General features: G+C 40.1%; 3 protein-coding genes across 5 annotated transcripts in view; 1 reads left to right on the plus strand and 2 right to left on the minus strand.

Annotated features, from left to right (window-relative positions):
- Nucleotides 1-140: 140 nt before the first annotated feature.
- nutf2 (nuclear transport factor 2) lies at nt 141-7,821 on the minus strand. 2 transcript variants are annotated; one of them, XM_070973127.1, is made up of 5 exons: nt 7,747-7,821; nt 5,336-5,456; nt 4,400-4,471; nt 3,948-4,046; nt 141-2,201 (listed from the first exon to the last, which is right to left on the minus strand). In XM_070973127.1, exons 2-5 carry the CDS (start codon nt 5,432-5,434, stop codon nt 2,088-2,090), a joined length of 384 nt encoding a protein of 127 aa, XP_070829228.1. In that variant the 5' UTR covers nt 5,435-5,456; nt 7,747-7,821; the 3' UTR covers nt 141-2,087. The 2 variants fall into 2 exon arrangements, with proteins under 2 accessions (XP_070829228.1, XP_070829230.1); XM_070973129.1 differs by lacking the exon at nt 7,747-7,821 and adding an exon at nt 7,367-7,542 and having other exon boundaries at nt 1,070-2,201.
- Nucleotides 7,822-11,993: 4,172 nt separating this feature from the next.
- On the minus strand, nt 11,994-18,976 carry tsnaxip1 (translin-associated factor X interacting protein 1). Of its 2 annotated transcripts, none has more exons than XM_070972797.1 (11): nt 18,770-18,976; nt 16,910-17,015; nt 16,527-16,667; nt 16,322-16,415; nt 15,372-15,568; nt 14,952-15,093; nt 13,970-14,136; nt 13,733-13,846; nt 12,959-13,068; nt 12,608-12,731; nt 11,994-12,320 (listed from the first exon to the last, which is right to left on the minus strand). In XM_070972797.1, exons 1-11 carry the CDS (start codon nt 18,829-18,831, stop codon nt 12,231-12,233), a joined length of 1,347 nt encoding a protein of 448 aa, XP_070828898.1. In that variant the 5' UTR covers nt 18,832-18,976; the 3' UTR covers nt 11,994-12,230. The 2 variants fall into 2 exon arrangements, with proteins under 2 accessions (XP_070828898.1, XP_070828897.1); XM_070972796.1 differs by lacking the exon at nt 18,770-18,976 and adding an exon at nt 17,142-17,341.
- The window catches only part of ranbp10 (RAN binding protein 10), a 35,633-nt gene continuing 33,758 nt past the window's right edge, over nt 17,998-19,872 (plus strand). The window contains exon 1 of the mRNA XM_070972793.1: nt 17,998-18,341. Coding sequence (XP_070828894.1) covers nt 18,143-18,341 — 199 coding nt within the window. The 5' untranslated portion in view covers nt 17,998-18,142. The remainder of the gene's footprint in view (nt 18,342-19,872) is intronic.

Below are 19,872 nucleotides of genomic sequence, written 5' to 3' on the forward strand. Positions count from 1 at the left end.
TCCTCCAATTCACCACCCCTGCAGCCTGCAATTACTTTTTTCTCTGTCCATGCACTGAAGATTTTTGAAAGGGTTTCTTGAAATAGGCAAATTCACATATTTTATCAAAAATTTACAATCCCTTATTTTTTTTTTTTTCTGGGATTTCTCATGACTGACATTGTTAGGCCAGTGAAGATCCTTACTTTTTAATGGCATCATTTCGATACAGAATCAATAACATTATTTATTGCAATTTTCTTTCATCAGTTTATCATCATAAACACTAAAAACCAACTGTTTTTTCAGAGGGCACACTCCAGACTCTACATAAAGGTGCTGCATCATGAGTGCGTCACCTGACTTGTCCCACTTTCAGACCTGCACCAGTCAGGCGTGCTCCACTCAACTCTCTGAAACTATACAAATGTAACTGATGCAATCTGCAAGAAGTCAGTGTGCAACCGCACCTAAGTGCTGCTGCACCCTTTGAGAAAATGATCGGTCCTATAAAGAGATGACCCACATTAATCATTGTGATGGATGTGAAACCTTGTGCCCTGTGCGATAATATCTTAGACTTGGGTCATGTAGCCAATAGTAGTGCCATACGATTCAAAAATATTGCACAGTGGTAGCCTTTTTAACATTTGCCTACAGTTATGGCTGATGAGGAATTCACCAATCCAACTTTTGCCTCTCCTGATACGACTCAGCTATCTGCCAATACCAGTTCTCTTCTTTCCCCAGATTTAAAATCTGTATACCTCACAGCGTGGAAGTCGCTAACCTCATTCTTAAGCAAAGTGACATGAAGCCAGCGACTGCTGTGGTACTAAGAGCAGCCTGTCATGACATAATGACTGTAAGTCATAGTAGAAATATTGGATTTTATAACATTGATAAACTAATTGAAAGTGGATCATTCACATCTGGTCAATACAGAATCCACGTAATAAGGTCAGTATCAGCAAGATTATGATTCTGTCAACCCACGGCTGACGTGCACTGACAATTTTCTCCGGCTTATCTTCTGTAATAAGTTCCCCTAAACTAATGAATTTTCAAAAAGCACAAATAATATGCACTTAAAGACACCTTTGAGATTTATTGTGGAGAGATAAATGGAGGATTAGGAACACAATCAGCTATAGAGAATAATATGGAGAGACAAGGCCACACAATTAAGAAAGAAGTCCAGCTTTTATTGTCTATCGTGGCTGTAGTCCATGGTAACTGCCAGACGTGAGAGAGAGAGAGAGAGAGAGGAGAGAGAGAGAGAGAGGAGAGAGAGAGAGAGAGAGAGAGAGAGAGAGAGAGAGAGAGAGAGAGAGAGAGAGAGAGAAGAGACAGAGAGAGAGAGAGAGTATGCAGAATCAGAGCCAATCACACAGCAGAGTCAAACTTAACGTCCTCCATGACTCTTTGGTTTGCGAGAGCAAAGCCTGGCATTAGAGAGTCAATCATGGCAAAGTAAACAATGTAAAGGAAGATAAAACCCAGTTAAACACACTAAGGCAACACACAAGTGGCATCTAAAAACAACTTACAACACAAGAGGTCGGAGCTGAAGAAGCCGACTGAACCTGAACATGGATCTACAAACCAGTCAACAACAGTGCTGACAGAACTGAAATGAACTGAGCTGACAGCAGCAGAGTGAACAGTAAAGTGGGTTAGAGTTGAGTAAAGAAGGGTGGAGAGCAGAGCAGATTATGAGTTAATGGCGTCGGTCAGCTGTTTGTCTTTCTGGTGGCTTGAGTGTAGATATTGTAATTGGGGTTTGGGGGGTTGCTCCCCAGTGTCATGCAGATCAGCGGAGTGGCAGACAGGGGCATCTGATTGGTCGGCCGGCTCGCAGCAAAGAAACATGTTGCAGTTCTACTGGCTGGGGTTGTCTGAAAACCCGCCTGGATGAGGTTCAGTGATTGACATCTAGAATCCGGTGTTTGCTTGCTTGTCAAACAGGCATAAATGAGACAGCAGGAGGGAGGGATGAGTGTTCTCTCTTCTCTCCATCCTCAACTCCTCACTGCCCTCCCTCCATACTTCATCACACAGTGCCCTTCACAATGGTCGCCCCTGCCCACCAGAGTGGGGAGGGGAGCTTAGCCAAAGTTGTGAATGGCCAGCCTGAACATGTCATTGGTGCACACCCACGCATCATTAATGTTCTTCAGGATGAAACTCTGATGGAAACCCATGATGGGGTCGTCATCTGCCTGAAAACACACAAACGGAAATAGCAGGGGCTCAGGATGGAGTCAGCAGTGTAGTGATGTCATTTATCAGTTGTGCTCACCAAAGTAAGTATACTTGTAGCGGGGAGGACATACGTCCTTCTGTGCAAAGTCCAAAAAAGCCAATAATGTCAGCCAGGAATTGAAGGCTCCAAACCTGAAATTGTACCAACTATGTGGCAGCTCGAATCAAGGCTTCGACGACTTAGTTTAGCTTAAAGATTTCTTATACACAACACTTCCCAGAAGACTTTGCTGTCTGTTTACATTCAGTATTACTCACCAAAACACTTTGCGTATCCTTGAGGTCCAACAAATGTGTTAAATGCATTTCTTCTAAATGTTTTGCTGCTCAAAACCTTTGCCAAGGCATTTGTTTTGGCAGGGAAAGTGACATTGATATGTAGGGCTGGGTATCGTTGCCGATACACTGACTTCAATAGCAATTCTTGAAGATACTTCTTTTCCTTTCTTTTTTTTTTTAACCAATTTTATAAAATTACATCCCACACTACAGTACAATTACTCACATCAAAGGAGGAAGCTGTTCAAATACCCAGGAGCACCTGGTGAAACTGTTTTTACTTTACTAAACCTGGACAATTTGACTGAAATGAAGAAGCTGATGGAATATGTGTTCAGTGTTGGACTATTTAAAACACATATATGTCTAAAGGAGCACTGACAACAAACAGTAGAGGGCAGCAATATGCCAGTGTAGCATCTAGTCTGACTAATCCAACATGATGTTTTTGGTATTGGGAAATTTTGGCAAAGTGAGACCTCCACTTTCTCTCAACTTCTGTCAGCTTCAGCATGTCTTTCTCCTTTTTCCTCTTGGTCTGTAAGCAACAACACGTTTGCCACCAGAAACACTCCAGGTTATTCATCCCCACAGTGGTGAGGAGAGGATGCCCTCACTAACAGGCAGATACAGGTTAGCTGTACCATCTCTGGTCTGAACGTTGTGTTTTTGCTGCATGCCTATACGACATGTAAGGCTACACACCCAATCATCAGCATTAGAAGGTCTATATATAAGGCCTTGGTATTTTTTGATACTCGATACTATTGAAGCAACCTGGTCGGTGCCACAAAAGAATCAAAGTTTGATACCCGGCCTTATTAAACCTACTGCAAAAGTTACGATTTTTCCCCCCAACAAACAATGATTGCTCAGGTCTGGGTCATGGTTGGTCACTGTCAGAGATTGGACTGAAAAATGCACCCCAAACTGTGCTCATATGGATGCTGAAAGGTGAATTATACCATATTTTACGCATTAAAATTTATTTAAATTAACTGTATAGTAGTACTGCATGTGTAAAAATAAATACATTTGTATACAACCTTTGGTGGTGCATGCTTTTGCAGAACTTTGAAAAATTAAATGGAATTAAAAGACAATGTCTCTGGTTCTGCTGCATCCATTTTGACTCCTGTCCTCCCATTGTCAATATCGTTGTCAAACGATGTTATAGGAGTGCAACGCTTAATTTGTGGAGTAGTCTTTGAAGGAACTTAGATAGTTTGTTGCCAAAAGTTATTTTTAAACGAAATTCAAAAGACTACTTTTAAATGATAGGACAGCAATGAGGTGATTAGATAAACGTACTTGAATACCCTAAGGAACATACTTGAATACCCTAATTTAATTTAGAATTCAGTGAGATGATTATGCTGTACAACAGACGACACGCTCTAAAATAAGGTGTGAATACGACTTACTTTTAGCTGTCCTACAACCATACTCAAGATGCAGCAGTCTGGAGTTGGCTGGTGGTCCTGCGCTGTTATACTATGCGCTATTTTTGTGAAGGGGAGACTCTGGCACATACACATACACAAACACACACACACAAACACAGATGAAAAATACACAATGGGAAGATTAATACAGATATATCACACATTGAAAGAAAGTAAGAAATCAAAACATTTTAACTTTCTTCTAATTTATCTTGAAATAATTTCATTGACCCTTGAGAAATAAGAATTAATATAGTGCCTGTGAATGGTTTGTCTGACTCCCTACGTAACCAGATTTCTCAGAGTAACCTGGTTTCTTGCGTACATGTAAACATACTGACTGACACTGCCTGTGCACTTCTTACTTGGCCTGTCCACCACCTGTTACGTGCTACCTATAAACATAGCAATAAGTTACCAGATAAACTCACAGTGAGTTTCTCAACAATTGCTCTTTTTCCCTGGCATTGCTGTCCTTCCCACGTAAGGCAAGACGCATCAATCTGTGTGGAGGAAGACAGAAAGAGGTTGGGGGAAAAGAAGGAACTGCAGGTGAGGCCATTTATAGATGGTCCATCAAAAAAGCCGCATCACAGAACTGTTAAAAAAGTGTTACTTGCGTTGTTCAACACCTATCTGTTTGAGATTGACATGAGTTTGAGTTCTGAGAGTCAAAGTGAGAAGGTTTAATCTGAGGATCTGATGTAGAAGATCTGAAGTATAAAACTGAAATAAAATACTTCACACAAGTAAAAGCTAAATAGATACTGCTCCAAAACTCATTAATAAGTGCGAATATGCCCTACACATCACAGTTCATCTGTGTTTTTTGTACATGGCATGTACCAGTTGATCGCCTGCAAAATTTGACTCTTTTTAGACATTGGGATTATTTCATCTTTTATTCCATCAATTGGCCTATTTTCTCAAATAATAAATGAAAACATAGCAATAAGTAAACTCACTTTTACATTTAGAAAATCGTCTAGATACACTGCATGCCGTGGGCTAGAATAATAGGGATGCAACTAATAATTATTTTCATTAACAATTAAGCTGCAGATTAATTGCTTTGTCTGTAAAATGTAAAACAATTGTGAGATATGCCCCTTGTAATTTCCCAGACCCCAAGATTGCATTGTCCAAACAGCAGCACATACATGAGAGAGAGAAAAGCAACAAATCCTCACATTTGAGAAGCTGGAACAGAAGAATATTTGACATTGGAGTTGAAAAATTACTGAGACAGCTCATCAACTGATTGTTTCAGCTCAAACTGCCTTTGACAATGATGTGTCCTTCTCATCTATACTTGAAGCCAGAAAAGCCAAAAAAAAAAAAAAAAAAAGTATAATTGTTGCACTCACATATATAGATCCAAGTTGTGATCTGTCAGAGTCAAACATCTGGTAGTAGTGCTGCACGAAGCTGGATCCTATCTGCTCCCACAGAGGCTGGTCCACCATCCTGACTCCCCTGCAACGCACACTGGAAGACGGAGAGGCAGAGGGGGACAGGGTCAGAAAGACAGACTGGGAGCCAGAATGAACACAGCAATGAATTGGTGAAAAATGATAAATAAATAAATGAAAATAAAAATCAATGAGACCACTTTGTCTGAAGATTCTCATTCATTCAGGTCATCTAGTTGGATGGCTAAAACAGTATGACAATCATTTGCTGTGGCCTTCAGTCACCAGATCTCAACACAGCTGAACACCTACAGGAGATCTGTCAGGTGTTTCCAGTTTTCTGTCCATCCCATTTATATCAGTAAAAACATTAGAAACACCTCTCTAAAGCAGTTTTTACATTATAACCTTCATGGCAACAGAGTATATGTATTCACTTATACAATACTGAGATGAAAGCAATATCTAAATCCAGTATAGACCACCATGATGTATAGACCAAGGAAAGTCAAACAGGACACCTATATCACATATTTACCTCTGCTTGAACCAAAAATGAACTCACTTTGCTCACTTATTTTAGAAAAAAAAGTTGAAATGAAACATAATTCTCACCACATATTGAAGAGAAATCAGAAAAACAAAAGCAAAAAAAACAGGGTCAGACTCGCGCTCTCTGTCTCTTTCTGTCTCTGTCCCTCTCTCTTTCTCTAACCCAACTGGTTGAGGCACATCCAGAGCCTGGTTCTGCCTGCTTGGTCTGATGCACAGACAAATTACTCTGTGGAAACACCCACCAGATTGTTGACCGTCCACCCTGCAGGCTAGGCAGCGATCCCCAAACTTGCACAGGCTCATACCTGTGATACCTTAGAACACAGACACCTGAACTGACCCTGCTGACCCTTTTTACAGCTACAGCCATTTGTTTGTTATGTTGAATGCCAGCATTCAAGCATGCATGTACAGCAATATAGTGACAGCATTATTTTGTCTTATTTAATTCACAGGTGGCTTACTTGCGCTTATTTCATGTATGTCTAAAAACTACTTTTTTTCCCATGCAAATCCATGTCATGGCTCCAGCTTCACAAATGAGAAGATTTGCTGCTTTTCCTTCCAACGAATCTAATGCTTTTGATGTGTTTTTAATAATTATGAAGTTTTGGACTGTGGGCAAAACAAGTATTACTTGGGCTCTGTGTAACTGTGATAGCATTTCCCACCATTTAGTGGAATTTTACAAATCAAAGAACCGATTGATTACGGGAGCTAATAATCATCAGATTAATCTAAAGAATAATCATTAGTTGAAGTCCTATACAAAATAGTTCAAAATTATTTTAACAGTAAAATCCTACTTTTACATTCATGTGACAAATACAAATGTTATATATTTGTATATATATAAAAGTTTAACAGTCACAGGGGATGTTTTTCTACATTGATTACTTTTACTCTAATACTTTAACAACACTTTCCTGATCATTTTCAATGCAGGACCTTTACTAGTATTTTTTACAGTGTCGTATTAATACTTTTACTCCACCATTGCTTACTGTACACTAGTTGACATATGAACACCACAACACTGGGATCTTAAAAAGAGCTACACATTTAAAATAGTTGAGGTAAAATGGCCCAGACGGCCTGGTCTCTGTCCGCCTGGGTGACACTGACAGCACAGAAGTCATGTGCTTCCACACATACACTGTTGTTACTGGAACAATCTGAGAGCTCTGAAAACCAGCTAAGTCGAAACACCACACCATAAATACCGACGGGACATAACATTGCATAGCTTTAGGCCGGCATAAATACAGTAAAGTCTAGAGGAAGAGCAATATAAGCTTTTAAGTAACGCTAACAAACACAAAACTCATTTATGGCTCGATAACGAAGCTAACTAGCTGCTACTAGCGTTAGCTTGTGAGCGATGTTTGCTAGGGTTGACTTAGCCTGTGCTGGCAAAGACAGTTCATATACCTCGCATGCCTCTCCGCCAGCTAATGTTAGACGTCAGATAAATTATGTCTCCAGGCGTTAGCTAACTGGCTCGCTGGCGTTGGCCTTTTCACCGCCGGCTAAAAATACCCCGTCTCCAGCAAGTGTTGATGCCTCCTCCGGGCCCGCGCGCACAGCACTGGAAGCCCGGAGCCGCTACCCTACATAGGCGTGCCCAACGTTAACATTAACGCTAGCACTAAACCAGAGCCCGTTAACCAGCCAGGAGCAGCCAATTGAACCACTTGTATTACCTTATACTTGTTCAAATGTCTGACTAAACCAGCGCATTTTGTTTTCGCACATGTTTCCATTCACTGTTCCAAAAGAGCATTTCCTTAAAATAAGTAATAAAAACTTACCTCTAACCAAAGCCGACGCCGGCTGCACGATCACACAGCGCAGTGTCTGCTCCACTACGACGGCACGCAATCAAGACGGTGGGCGGCCTGGTGGATTGTGGGGACTGTAGTCTTTTATGCGAACAATTGTTGACAGTTGGTTTGTTTGTATGGGTCAATTTGAGTTTAATTGAAGATCAGTTTACTCATGGCCTGTGTAATGTTTCACTCATTAGCCATATTGTGATGTGAATATATAAATATTGGAGAGATACTCGTCGGTCAAGGCTGGACTAAACTGCTAGTTGGCCACAGGGCAAAAAAAGCTGTGGGCCCTTAACACAGAGCCTCTCAGCAAGGTGTAAGATTAGGTTCAAATGCAGGAGCCACCTTATATTGCTCACCATTTCAGTTTATATTGTTCCTCTGTTTATATAGCATATGTTGTCAAATAAATTTGACTGTAAGTGCTACACACAGTGAACCCTTTTAAATGTTTGGGGTTGCCCACTTAGACCACATTGCCCACATGTTGTTATTAGTTAATTGTAGGTTCCTAATTATTGTAGATGAACATTGTAAAGAATCCTCATGTGACTTACATTTTATAAAGCACCACATTACATTACCTACAATAGACTTAAAACCATGTATTTGAAGGCAAAATAGCAGAGATTACTGTGTGGTCTATAGGCCTAAAGTGACTGTGAAAGCACTTTCTACTTCTCTACATTTATTTGACAGATATTATCACTGGTTACTTCACCTTATGTTGTTATCAGCTGTGTAAAAGGTGACATAAAAAAAACTTAATACAATACACTGTAAAGGTTAAACCAGTTGTTCGCAACCACTTGGTTTGTGACGCCAAATAAAGCTGCACCTGGTTGGCCCAGTTGCCACATTTCACCCCTGACCCCTGGGTTGGAAACCAAAACTAACTCCTTGTACTTACAATTAGCTTCACCTAAACCAGCTACAACAGTGAAATACTGCTTACTCTCTGAGTCATAAGTACTAACAATCTAATAACATAATTTAAATAATACGTTAGTTAGTTAGTTAGTTAGTCATTTTTTCAGCTGCCCTTGACTGCAATTTTCAAGTAACACATTGTACTTTTTTCAAGTATTTCCATGTTATGCTACTTAATACATCTAGTGCATCATATTTCCTAGGCAAATACTCCACTTCATTTATAACAGCTGTAGCTACTTACCTACTTTGCATTTGAAGATTTCCAGCATTTCCTGACATGGTATCAAACCATGCAGAGAGTTTTGGTTTTACTTGCTCAGGTTTAGAGATATTTGTGTCTGTGATTTCTGTTTCCACCCCCAGAGTCCATTTGTGGTACTCACACTATTGAGAAATGATCAGGTTGATGCATTGATATTAATATAATGAAATAAGAATATTAAAAATAGAAGAATATACCAATTAATAATTAGTTTGACTGTTCATATTTAGGTACAGATGTACAGATGTCTTATTGCTCTTATTAGCTTCATTTCTAGTGAATATTGGACTAAGATTGAGAAACATACTTCTAAATGGATGCTAATGTTGTTCCATATCTGAATGTGTAATAAGCATTTGCTAACAGGTTTGCTAACTCAGTTGAAAACGTGGTGGCATGTTGTCAGTGTTGTGTTTCCAGCTTGTTTCTGCTGCCCTCTAATGGTAAAAAATAAAATAAAATTGTGCTTTCAGAGGTTCACAGAGCTGCTTGTGTGGCTGTAGACATTTACAGCACATTGTGATAAAGATAATTCACATTTGGTTTACTTATTATCTTGTCACTTGTCAGGGAGAACACATACTTTTCTGTCATACATTAACCCAAGTCAGCTCATTCTGTGTCATTTTCATTTCATTTAACATTCATTTAAAGATTACATACAATAATAAACCTTTACAAATTCTGTGTGACAAGTTAAAATATGTATGCTACCTGTTAGGTATTACATAATATGCGTGCATCAGTCCATTTTGAGACAGGTGGTTCCCTATTCATCCATGTGTGCGTCAGTGAAGTGCATTTTTCAGTGCAGGACTCGCCCTGTGAGTCCACCCCTGAACTGGTCTAGACTGAAGCAGCCCAGCTCTGCCCTCCTGTCTTGCTCAGCATTGATGACACAGTGCTGTCACTCTAGTTGTGAAGCTTTTGTTCTTGTTGTGTCTTCCATAATTGTAATTTTCTGTTGAAGTGCTTTTGGGTACATTCATATGTCTAGAGGAATTAAAATTAGAATTGCTTTGCCTCACCTGGAAAATGTTTTATTTCTTCTTTGACATGTTCTTTCTCCAGGAGTGCTGGAGTTATGTGAATTGAACACAGGCATTTTTATCTTAACTTTGTAGAGTGGGGAAGGCACGGCCTATGTGCTCCACCCTAACCTTTAGCTACTTCTCAGCAAACTAGCCAAACAGGTCCTTGATCCTATCGTCTATACTGTCTTCACCTCACTTATACTTATGGCGGTCTAAACTTTGTGTCTGTCTTTATCTCAGTCTGTTCAGTGAGTGTACAGCAACAAGTCAGTATGTTGAACCCACCCATAGCTTATAGCCAACTGATGTTATGCTCTCAAATTTGCTGGCAAGGCAGTTTTCTTGACGTTAGACGCTGATATCTCCACGCTGGCTAAACAAGAGACATAGGACTTAGGGAACATAGGGTCCACTACTGTTGGTTATTGGTAGTGCAGTTTGGGTAGATATTATGTTGTAACTGACATTATTAAGTCAACAAACTGGCTTTATGAACTGTCTTTATTTGTTTAAACTACACTACATTTATTGTAGTATTTATCCTGCAATTGTAACTTGTGGCCACAACTGCAGTTCAGTAAAAGTTACATAAGCTCACTTTAAAAAAAACTTGTTTGACACTGCTTTACAGATTCAAAGGCTGTTCTTCCAGGCTTGAACAAAAAATTATCCAAGATGCTTTACTTGTTTCCCGTGTTGCTCCTTACACTGCAGTGACTTTTATGGTCTGCCATAGCTTACCGGTGTATTCTTGCCATTTTACTGTGAATTGAAGAATGTTGACAAAATTACTGTGGCAGATGTGGTGGTATACCTGCTCCTCTTTTTAAGGTGGATTTAGTCTCATCTGTCCTCAACGCTTCTTGTCTTCACACTGTACACACAGATACAATGAAATGAATCCTGGAGTAATCCTGGCTGTCTTGGTACCTCGATTTCCCCTGAGGAATTCCAACATCACCAGGCCTGTTTTTTGTCCCTCAGTCAGAGGAGGTTTATGTGTACAGTGCATGTGCTGCAGCATTATATGCTAACAAAAGATCTAGAGATTAACATGTTCTGGTTATTTGAGAACATTCATCCGCCCATTAGATAAATAAAACACAATGTTCTGTTTGGGTTTCATCATATTACCATTTTTTTTTCTGTCACTTTCCATGGTTTTGTCAGTATTTAGTGACTATCTGAGGTGAATTAAAGGGCCTCCCCCCTCCCTCTACTACAACAAAGAGAACAAGGCACCTTCCTTGACTTGGTTTTGTCAGTATCTATAAATGATTTTATGGCAAATGGCTTTAAAACAATGTTCCAAACCATCAAAATAAATCAATAATAGTACGGCACAAGCTTCCACTAATTAGTCAAGAAAAGGAAACTGCTATTATTCATCGAGGCTGCTCGACCAGCCACTTCTTATGTTCAGGAATACCCAACATTTTGAATAATGGTGTTGGTGTGATGAGTGAAATATTTGGGGTTAGGGAACAATTTAGCTGTATTATTTTACACAGTCATGTCTTGTTAAAATCTCAACAATTTTTTCCGTATTGTAAGTGACTGTAAAAAAGGTTTTTCCTCATACAGTTTGCAAAGAGACTCTCAAGAGTGAAATCTGCCACTTCAAAATGACGTCTGTGATCTAAGTACAGCATTTACAGCTTCTAAGTACAACATTTTCCATTGTTTGATTGCTCATGTTTAGATTTCAACCAGTTAGGGAATGTCATGGATATTAACCGAGGTTCCAGTAAACTGACAGGACAACTTCGCCGGAAAAAGGACTGGTGGACACATGACACCAACATGTAACATAGAATTGGCATTTAAAGATTACTGTCCATGTCGGAAAGGAGCTTATCTGGGGTGGTTACTTTATCATTGACAGCACATTCATTAATCTCTTTCTCCAGACCACGTACTTCAAGGACACACTCCTTACTCTCTATTAGCAGATAAAGTCCAAACACTTAATTACATGAAAAGGGACAAACATAACGGATGTCATTGTTTTATTTTAAGTCTGTGATCGCCAATCAAAATGCATTATCACTGTGCATACGTTTGCAGTTGTTCAAATATTAGGAACTGTTAAAAATGTATTGTGGGTACAATCAATAATCTGTGATTCTAGACTTCAGGTTCCATACGCCATTTGTTCTTATGTGTCCTTGCTGGAAAGTTGGCCTGCCTTCTTATTTAACACGTACTAACATGAATACAAAAGCATTATATCAGCAGCTGGCTGGAAAGTGATTCGATGCAGCATTTTCTTCTGATTGGTCAAGAGCTGCAGGTAAGGCCGCCACATCCGATTCTGCAAGCTGTTGGAGCATTAACCTCTCATCAAAGGGTAGAAATTGAGCAGAGGGCAATTCAAACTGTTTTTACTGTCCATGAAGACATAAAAAGTATTTTATATTGCTTCACTAAAATGACCACATTGGTCTCGGTGGCCACAAATTATGTAAATATTAAAGATGCATTCAATGTTTTCATCAAATGAGAGCATGAAGGTCTTAGAATGGCTGCGGATGCAAGACATGTATCTTGTGAATTACAAAAAATATAGTTAGCCTGACAAAACAGGCAAATCTCTGCTGGTACGTACCAGGCTGTGGAGCCTCTGAGAGGAGATGGTGTCATTGCTGCTGCCTGGTTCGCTTTGAGCTGTAGCCACAAGTTCATCTATTTCCTGATCTGACTTCAGAGGAAAGGCTGTCCTCACGGCTGCCCTATATGCACATACATGCACAAAAGAGTGTTTTAAAAGAGAAACACAGACATCCATAAAGAACAAAAACTTTTATTGGTGAAGTTTATCCTTATCTGAATTAATGTTGTAAGGACAAATGGTGCCACATATAGTAGAAATTGTAAAGCCTTCTGAGGCAAGTTTGTGATTTTATTCAGTATAAATAAAAGTGACTTGTAAATGTCTTTGCGCGTCTCTTTATATCACCTAAACTCCTGGACAGTGAGTGTGCTGCTCTCCGGAGCATCAGAGTCAATCGGCACTGTTAGTTGTTTGGATGGACTCTGGCTTTGCTCATGGGACACAGTCTCATCCATCTGTAAAACAACAAACAGCTTTTCAACATTTTGGGAAATATAGTTTTTTTTGGCCTTTTTGCCAGAAGTTATCTGAGAAGATCGATAGTACTCTGTCAGTTAAATATAAAGCTGGAGCCAGGCGATGGATAGCTTAGCTTAGCTTAGCTTAGCATAAATACTGGAAACAGGGGGAAATGGCTAGCCTGGCAACGTCCAAAGTAAAAAGAACCACTCAATCCCGCTAATTAAAGTTAAGGTAAAATCTTGTTTGCTTTATCTGTTCTTTTTACAATCCAATTAAAATTAAATACCTATTTCATTAGTGAACTGTAGATGCTGGTGAACAATTTTTTGCTTATCTTTGAAAAGAACCAGGCAAACTGTTTCCCTGTTTCCTGTCTTTATCCTAACATAAGCTCCAGCTTCCTATTAAACAGGCAGGCATGAGAGTGGTTTCTCATATATAAGTTCTTCTCATATAACTCTTGGCAAGAAAGCAATGTGCGCATTACCCCAAATTATTCCTTCAAACAAGGTTAGTGTAACTCATTGAAATCAACTTACGCAGACAAACTGACAACACATGTACGATGAGCTATATTGTGCAGTTTGGAGACACAACTCCATACCTATTCATCAAAGCACGCTGTGCCCACTCGATTCCATGGGTGTTATAACGTACCTGCTCAGAGATGGGGATGTCTGTCTTGTTCTGTATGTTGGCTGCTTTGTGGAGCTCCAACAGAGTGTCATACTCACTCTTCAGCTGATCAAAGTCACCCTGCAGAGTCTTAAACTGGACACCACAAAAATTCAAAAACATGACCACGATGAAGACTGTTAAGATTTGAATTTATGAGTCCCATGTGCATGTGCATGTGTGCACTGTGTGTACAGTTTATGTATCTTCAAGAGTCACCTGCAGGAGGGTCTGTTTGTGCGTTTGTTCCAGGGTGTCCCAGTCACGACGTGGCACAGAATCCCAGTTCTCTGCCTTCATCCTGTTGAGCTCCTCCTGGGCTTTAGTCAGGTCTACTCGACACACCTTCAGAGCAAGCTGCAGCTCAACAGGGTCCTTAGTCTCTCCTTTCAAAATGGAAACAAATTGCAGAGAAAAACTTGCTTAATTTTGTAAATCTATATTTTCGGTATTTGGTTGAGCGTCTACTTTATAAATTCCTAACATGAAAGGTATTGTTCATTCTTTTCGCTTACCATTTTTTGGGAATACACTTTTCTTGCAGATAGATGACGAGATTGATACCACTCTCATTGTTGTATGTTAAATAAGAAGCTACAACCAGGGAGACTATTTCTGGGCTGTTTTCAGTCATTATGCTAAGCTAAATGGCTGCTGGCTTCATCTTCAGTGGACAGATGTGAGAGTGGTATCCATCATCTCATCTAACTCTCAACAAGAAAGCGAATAAGGATATTTCCCAACATGTTACACTATTCCTTTAAAGACAGAGCAATTTTAACCCATTATTAAAACAGACTTTGTGAGGGCCTTAACCAAAAATTGAGAGTCAGTGGGCAAGGTTTGAAAGTAATTCAATACGATCAATAAATGTGCAGTTTCTGAATGCAACTAATGGCTAGTTTGATTATTGATGAGTCTGTCTGTTATTTTCTTGATTAATCAATTGATCACTTGTCTATAACAGGTAAAAAATATCCATCACATCTGGATGGAATGAGATGACGTCTTCAAATGTCTTAGATTTACAATCATAGAAGACTAATGAAATACTCACATTTGAAAAGCTGGAACAAGATCATTTATAAAGAAAAAAAAAGAGTGATTAATAATTAATTGATTATCACATTTATATCGTTTTAATGTCCAGTATATTACCTCATCAACTGTTTGAATAATCGACTATTTGTTGTTGTGCTACCTTTATTTCCATCTACAGGATGCTCGTCCTTCACAGAGCCTTTTGATGGGTCATTGAGCTGCCAGAGCAGCAACTTGCGGGCATCACGCTCCTCCCGGTACTGCAGATACTGTTGGGAGAGTTCATACTGCAGACGGTCCACCTGGGGCGGAATAGAAGACAGAGGGGTGGCTGAGACAACATAATGAAAATCTACCAATGACATCACTGCCTGAACTGAATCTCAAACTGAAGATATTTTTGGATAAGAGATCTTTTTCCGTGATCCTGGATAACTTTCTCATTCTATATTGAGATAAGGACAGCACATAAACATAAACATTTACAGAAGGAATTCATGAGGAAACTGCAGCAAGTTTTATTCCCTAAAAAGTCCCATGAATGAATAAATAAACAGCGGTTTACAAGTATGTCACGTACCACTGCCTGCATGGCCTTTTCTCTCTCCCTCATGGCCCCAATGTCCTTCTGCAGTTGCTGCTTCTCCATTTTCAATGCTCCAATCTCAGCCTGCTCCTCTGCCCAGCGAGTGTGAATCTTCCTGTCGCATTCCTGTGTCACCAGCTTCAGATGGGATCGCAGTGATTCCAGCTCTTGGATTTGATCCTGCTGATGTGCTGAACAGGTGTAAAATGCATTAAACTATAGGGCTAAAACAATTATTTGCTTAAATGACAACTAATTGATGATCATTTTGAAAATTTATTGCAAGTCCTTACACAAGCTTCTTAGACTTAAAGATGTGCTTGTTTCTCTTCATTTCATATCATTGTAAATTGGATCCCTTTGGGTTTTGTGACTATCTGACAAAATAAGCTATTACTTCAGTATCTGAGAAATTGTGATGGCACTTGTCAGTATATTGAACATGCTAAAGGCTAAATGACTAATGGATACAATGAAAAATTACTCAGATAGCTCAGATAGCACCACAGTGACTGTCAGTAATTTGTGCAGCTTATAGTACCAAACTACATCAACTGTTAACAAATTCACAAAAAAATCAAGGGCATTTCTTCAAATATCTCTGAACATTTATTTGTTGCCACCAACTATTTGTTCCCACTTTGTTCATTAACCTCTTAACCCAGATTAGCTCTCAAAAATGCTGGTTTAATTGCATCCTGCAGAGTCACTGGGATCCAAGGGGACTTGGTCTTTTCTTGTAGAAATGCATGATATTTCTGGTCATCTTCAAAGACATTATTTTTTATAATTACTGTATTAATGAACTTTATCTTTTCTCAACTTTGTCAGAGTTCCTTTTATTTTATAGCACTTTATGCCACCATTCAGCAGAGGGCAATACCACTGTAATTATTCTGAAGAAGTGAGAATGACCAGGCAGGTTTAGTCATAGAGCTACTGACCTAGAGTGGTTTCATATTCCTTTTTGATGGCTGAAAGAAGGGGTTGGTAGGTTTTGAACTCTTTGATGAAATGACCAAAGACGTTCCGGTAGACCTGTGGCCAAAGCAGATTAAGATATGTAAGTACAGTGTCTGACAACAAAAAGCGTGTACATTAGTTAATGGAGTTTTACTGAAAAAAAAAAACAAAATAAAAACAAAGCACCTGCAGTTTCAGTTCCTGATATTTGGGCTCATGGGAGTTGATAGTTTGCAGCTCCTTGTTCACATAGCTCTCCAGGTGCATCAAGAGTTGGGGCTTCCTCCCAGGGCCTGCATAAATGTAACTGCTACCTGTCCAGCATAGCTATATGGTTTATCACACCACAGATGTACACACACACACACACACACACACACACACACACACACACACACACACACACACACACACACACACACACACACACACACACACACACAAAGCTTTGATTGTGACTTTACTGTGACTGGAAAAGGGGAGACAGCAGTAGGTTATGTCATGCTATGTTTTTGATAAATACCAGGTATGAGACCTGGCAGAATTTCACCTGTACCTGGTTTGCTTACCTTTCTCATTGTTGGTTGGTCAGAAACAGCACCAACACTTTCTCCCTCTTGCTCTTCCTCTGATGTCTGGACAGTGTCATTTTGTAGACTATGGTCATATGTAACTCTAAAATGTAAAAGAACAGAGCTAAGTCATTCAAAATTGTAATTTAGTAATACACGGAATGGTTATAATAACAACGTTACAAGAGTTATGTAGTTGTTTTATCACTGTCTTCTTTCAATCACTTGCCTTTGTTTTTGTGACGGTATTAAAGGTGGAAATTTAATGTCTTTGCGTGGCGACATCTCTAGCAATTATATAAAGGTTGGAAAATAACAGAACAAACGGTTGAAATTGCTGAGTTTGCTCCGTTTAGCTCATGTCCGGCTTTTGTATCACAGAGCACAGGATTGTAACCGGGTTTCCATGGTAACGAGGACGGAACACTCGTCAGGACCCACATAGCAGTCCGCGGCGCGCCTGAACAGTTTCCAAATTGTATAAGACGAAAACTTTATTCCAAAGTGGCGAACATGGAGACATTCTCTAAACACGGAAAACTGTAGCTTTTTAAACGCAGATGTATAAGCCATCAACCCTGACTAATGACAGACCTGATAAATAAATAAACATTCACCTAACCTGCTTTCTACGAAACTGCAACTTCTAATAATTACAATGCAACACAGAAGTGACAGCATATAAGGTAAAGAAAACAGCATATGCTAAAATCACTTGATGTAGTGTCTTGAGGAGCAGGCACATTTAGCAAATGTTACACTTTATTTCAGTTGTGGAAATAATAGTGCAATGAATGCTGTAAATGGTCTAGCTAGCATATATGTTAATGTTCCACTTGCTTCCATGCATTTGTTATGTGAGATGAACATTATAAAAATTCTATAATTTTCTAACAAAAACCAAAAAACAAACTGTCAATAAATTTTGCAGTTGTGAATTTACATTTCCTTGCTACCTTTCTCAGTGGAAGCCCTAAACCAGGGTAACCGTACCGGAACTGTGTAGTCGTTTCGAGACAAATTACCATAAAAGCGAACGTGTGATTGAACTACAGTACCCAAACGGCACTGCTCGAGCCTACAGTACATTCTGCTGCTTATCCGGGGATGTCACACCACTGCTATTTTCTCCCCTCAGTCCCTCTCACTCTCAGCCTACAGCTCCAGTGGACTGACGCGGGGCTTTGGATAGAAAGATACCAGCAATAAGATACAAAACTGAGGCCAAAAATGGCAGAGCTTGGAGCGGGAAGCCTGCCTTTAGGAGATCCTGCTTTTAATTACCAGGAGCACGAGCTGAACGAGCGACTGAAACGTCTCTACCCGGCTGTGAACGAGGAAGAGACCCCTTTACCCCGATCCTGGAGCCCCAAGGATAAATACAGCTACATTGGGCTGTCACAGAACAACCTGCGGGTCCATTACAAAGGTTAGAGAGCTGGCTCATCCCCTTTGGTCTGAAAAAGTAGTCACAACAGCAGAGGGTCTCAGCTCTAATCTGTCACTGTGTTGTTGCGGAGGGGGTCTCTGTCTCTCACTCTCACACACAGTCACTCACTCACTCACTCACACACACACACACACACACACACACACACACACACACACACACAGTATGCGATTATGTTGATTGTGTATGTGTGCACTCCTGGTAAATCTAGTCTGAGCTGCCTCTCCTGTCCTGTAACCTTGCTTTGTTCCACAAACGAGCAGAGGAATTCCGAAATGGGTGACAGTGAACTCGCTAACCCTTACAGTTGGTCTTATTACCGTCACACTGAAATTTACCCTCAACAACACGGCTCTCTCCTTTGTTTATTTATCGTTAATGACGTTATTTGTTTGCAGTAAACTGACCTGTATCCGACATTCTCCATAGTTTGTGCTGGAAGGTGGCATTGGCAGCAATAACGACGCATAGACAGGGGTCTGCTTTGAAGCTAACTAATGGTATTTAACAAACAGGAGCTAGCTAACAGCAAGCTATCTCTTAAGCAAATACAGTAGTTAGCCTTGTGGCTAACTAGCTCATGTTAGCTAACCTAGCTCTTCCTTGTGACCAATATTGTAATGAAAACGGTTGGATAAGCTGGCTACAAGATGGACACGAGCCAAACTTGTTGTTAACCTTTTACAATGTAGTACTGAGGGCATACTTCAATTGTTTAGTTTTGACTACAACAAACACCAAAATAGAATTAAAATGGCATTGTTGTGTTTTCTCGCGTGATTTCAGTGGCAGTGTTCTAGAAGTCTTTTCCAGAATTCGTAAATCATTTTTTCCAGCCTGGAAGCAACCGGTCCAACTCCATTCAGATCTGTATGTGCCCTGAGCACAACAGTCTCATGTCCAGCCTCCAGCGGGCAGCCAGCTCGTTTTCAACAGCTGCTGCGAGGGAGGAGGCCTCTGCGCATTACATCAGGCCAAATGTACCGATCTTGTAATAAATCTGTAATATCGGCAGACTCTTGCGTTTTCTCAATAATAGAAACTTTGCTCGTCAGACTGTGCAGTCACTCACTTATGATGACGGCTAAAAACTGTCAATACGGCCTTCCAGGCCTGTCAGCTAGATTATTTTATACATACAGCTCCTAAATCAAAACAAGGTGACATCTGCGTGAAGTCAAGTTCTCAGTCTTTTGCCTGCCCTGTTATTTTTCGTCAGGCGATACATCAGGGCAGACCCTCAGTAGCAGGCAAGCTAGCCCTGCATCTCAGGCTCCACAGAGGCCAGTTTGGGCCCTGTTAGCTGTTTACATCAGTGAAACATGCAGAGGATGTGAGGATGCAGGCAGGCTGTGTAACCCATTTTGAAAGGGTTATTTGGCACATACGTCGTAGTGTTCCTGCTGTTTGTGAATAGCAGGGAAGGCCTATTATTTGTTCAAATCAAGACTCTCAGGCAGATAGCCAGATATAACCCACAGATTATTTAATGCATAATTGTTCAGGTCCC

Source organism: Chaetodon trifascialis, chromosome 10, assembly GCF_039877785.1.
Source record: "Chaetodon trifascialis isolate fChaTrf1 chromosome 10, fChaTrf1.hap1, whole genome shotgun sequence".
Classification (NCBI taxonomy): Eukaryota; Metazoa; Chordata; class Actinopteri; order Chaetodontiformes; family Chaetodontidae; genus Chaetodon; species Chaetodon trifascialis.

What these genes read in the sequence shown, in the direction of transcription:
- nutf2 (XM_070973127.1), bottom strand. Translation starts at nt 5,434, where the DNA reads ATGGTGGACCAGCCTCTGTGGGAGCAGATAGGATCCAGCTTCGTGCAG. An exon ending in CACAACTTGGATCTATATAT is followed by an intron (nt 4,472 to 5,335) that starts GTGAGTGCAACA and finishes TCCTCCACACAG; the next exon opens with ATTGATGCGTCTTGCCTTAC. An exon ending in CAATTGTTGAGAAACTCACT is followed by an intron (nt 4,047 to 4,399) that starts GTGAGTTTATCT and finishes TGTATGTGCCAG; the next exon opens with AGTCTCCCCTTCACAAAAAT.
- tsnaxip1 (XM_070972797.1), bottom strand. Translation starts at nt 18,831, where the DNA reads ATGCGTCGTTATTGCTGCCAATGCCACCTTCCAGCACAAACTATGGAG. An exon ending in AAAAGGCCATGCAGGCAGTG is followed by an intron (nt 15,094 to 15,371) that starts GTACGTGACATA and finishes ATTCCGCCCCAG; the next exon opens with GTGGACCGTCTGCAGTATGA. An exon ending in CTCAGAGGCTCCACAGCCTG is followed by an intron (nt 12,321 to 12,607) that starts GTACGTACCAGC and finishes ATGCTCCAACAG; the next exon opens with CTTGCAGAATCGGATGTGGC.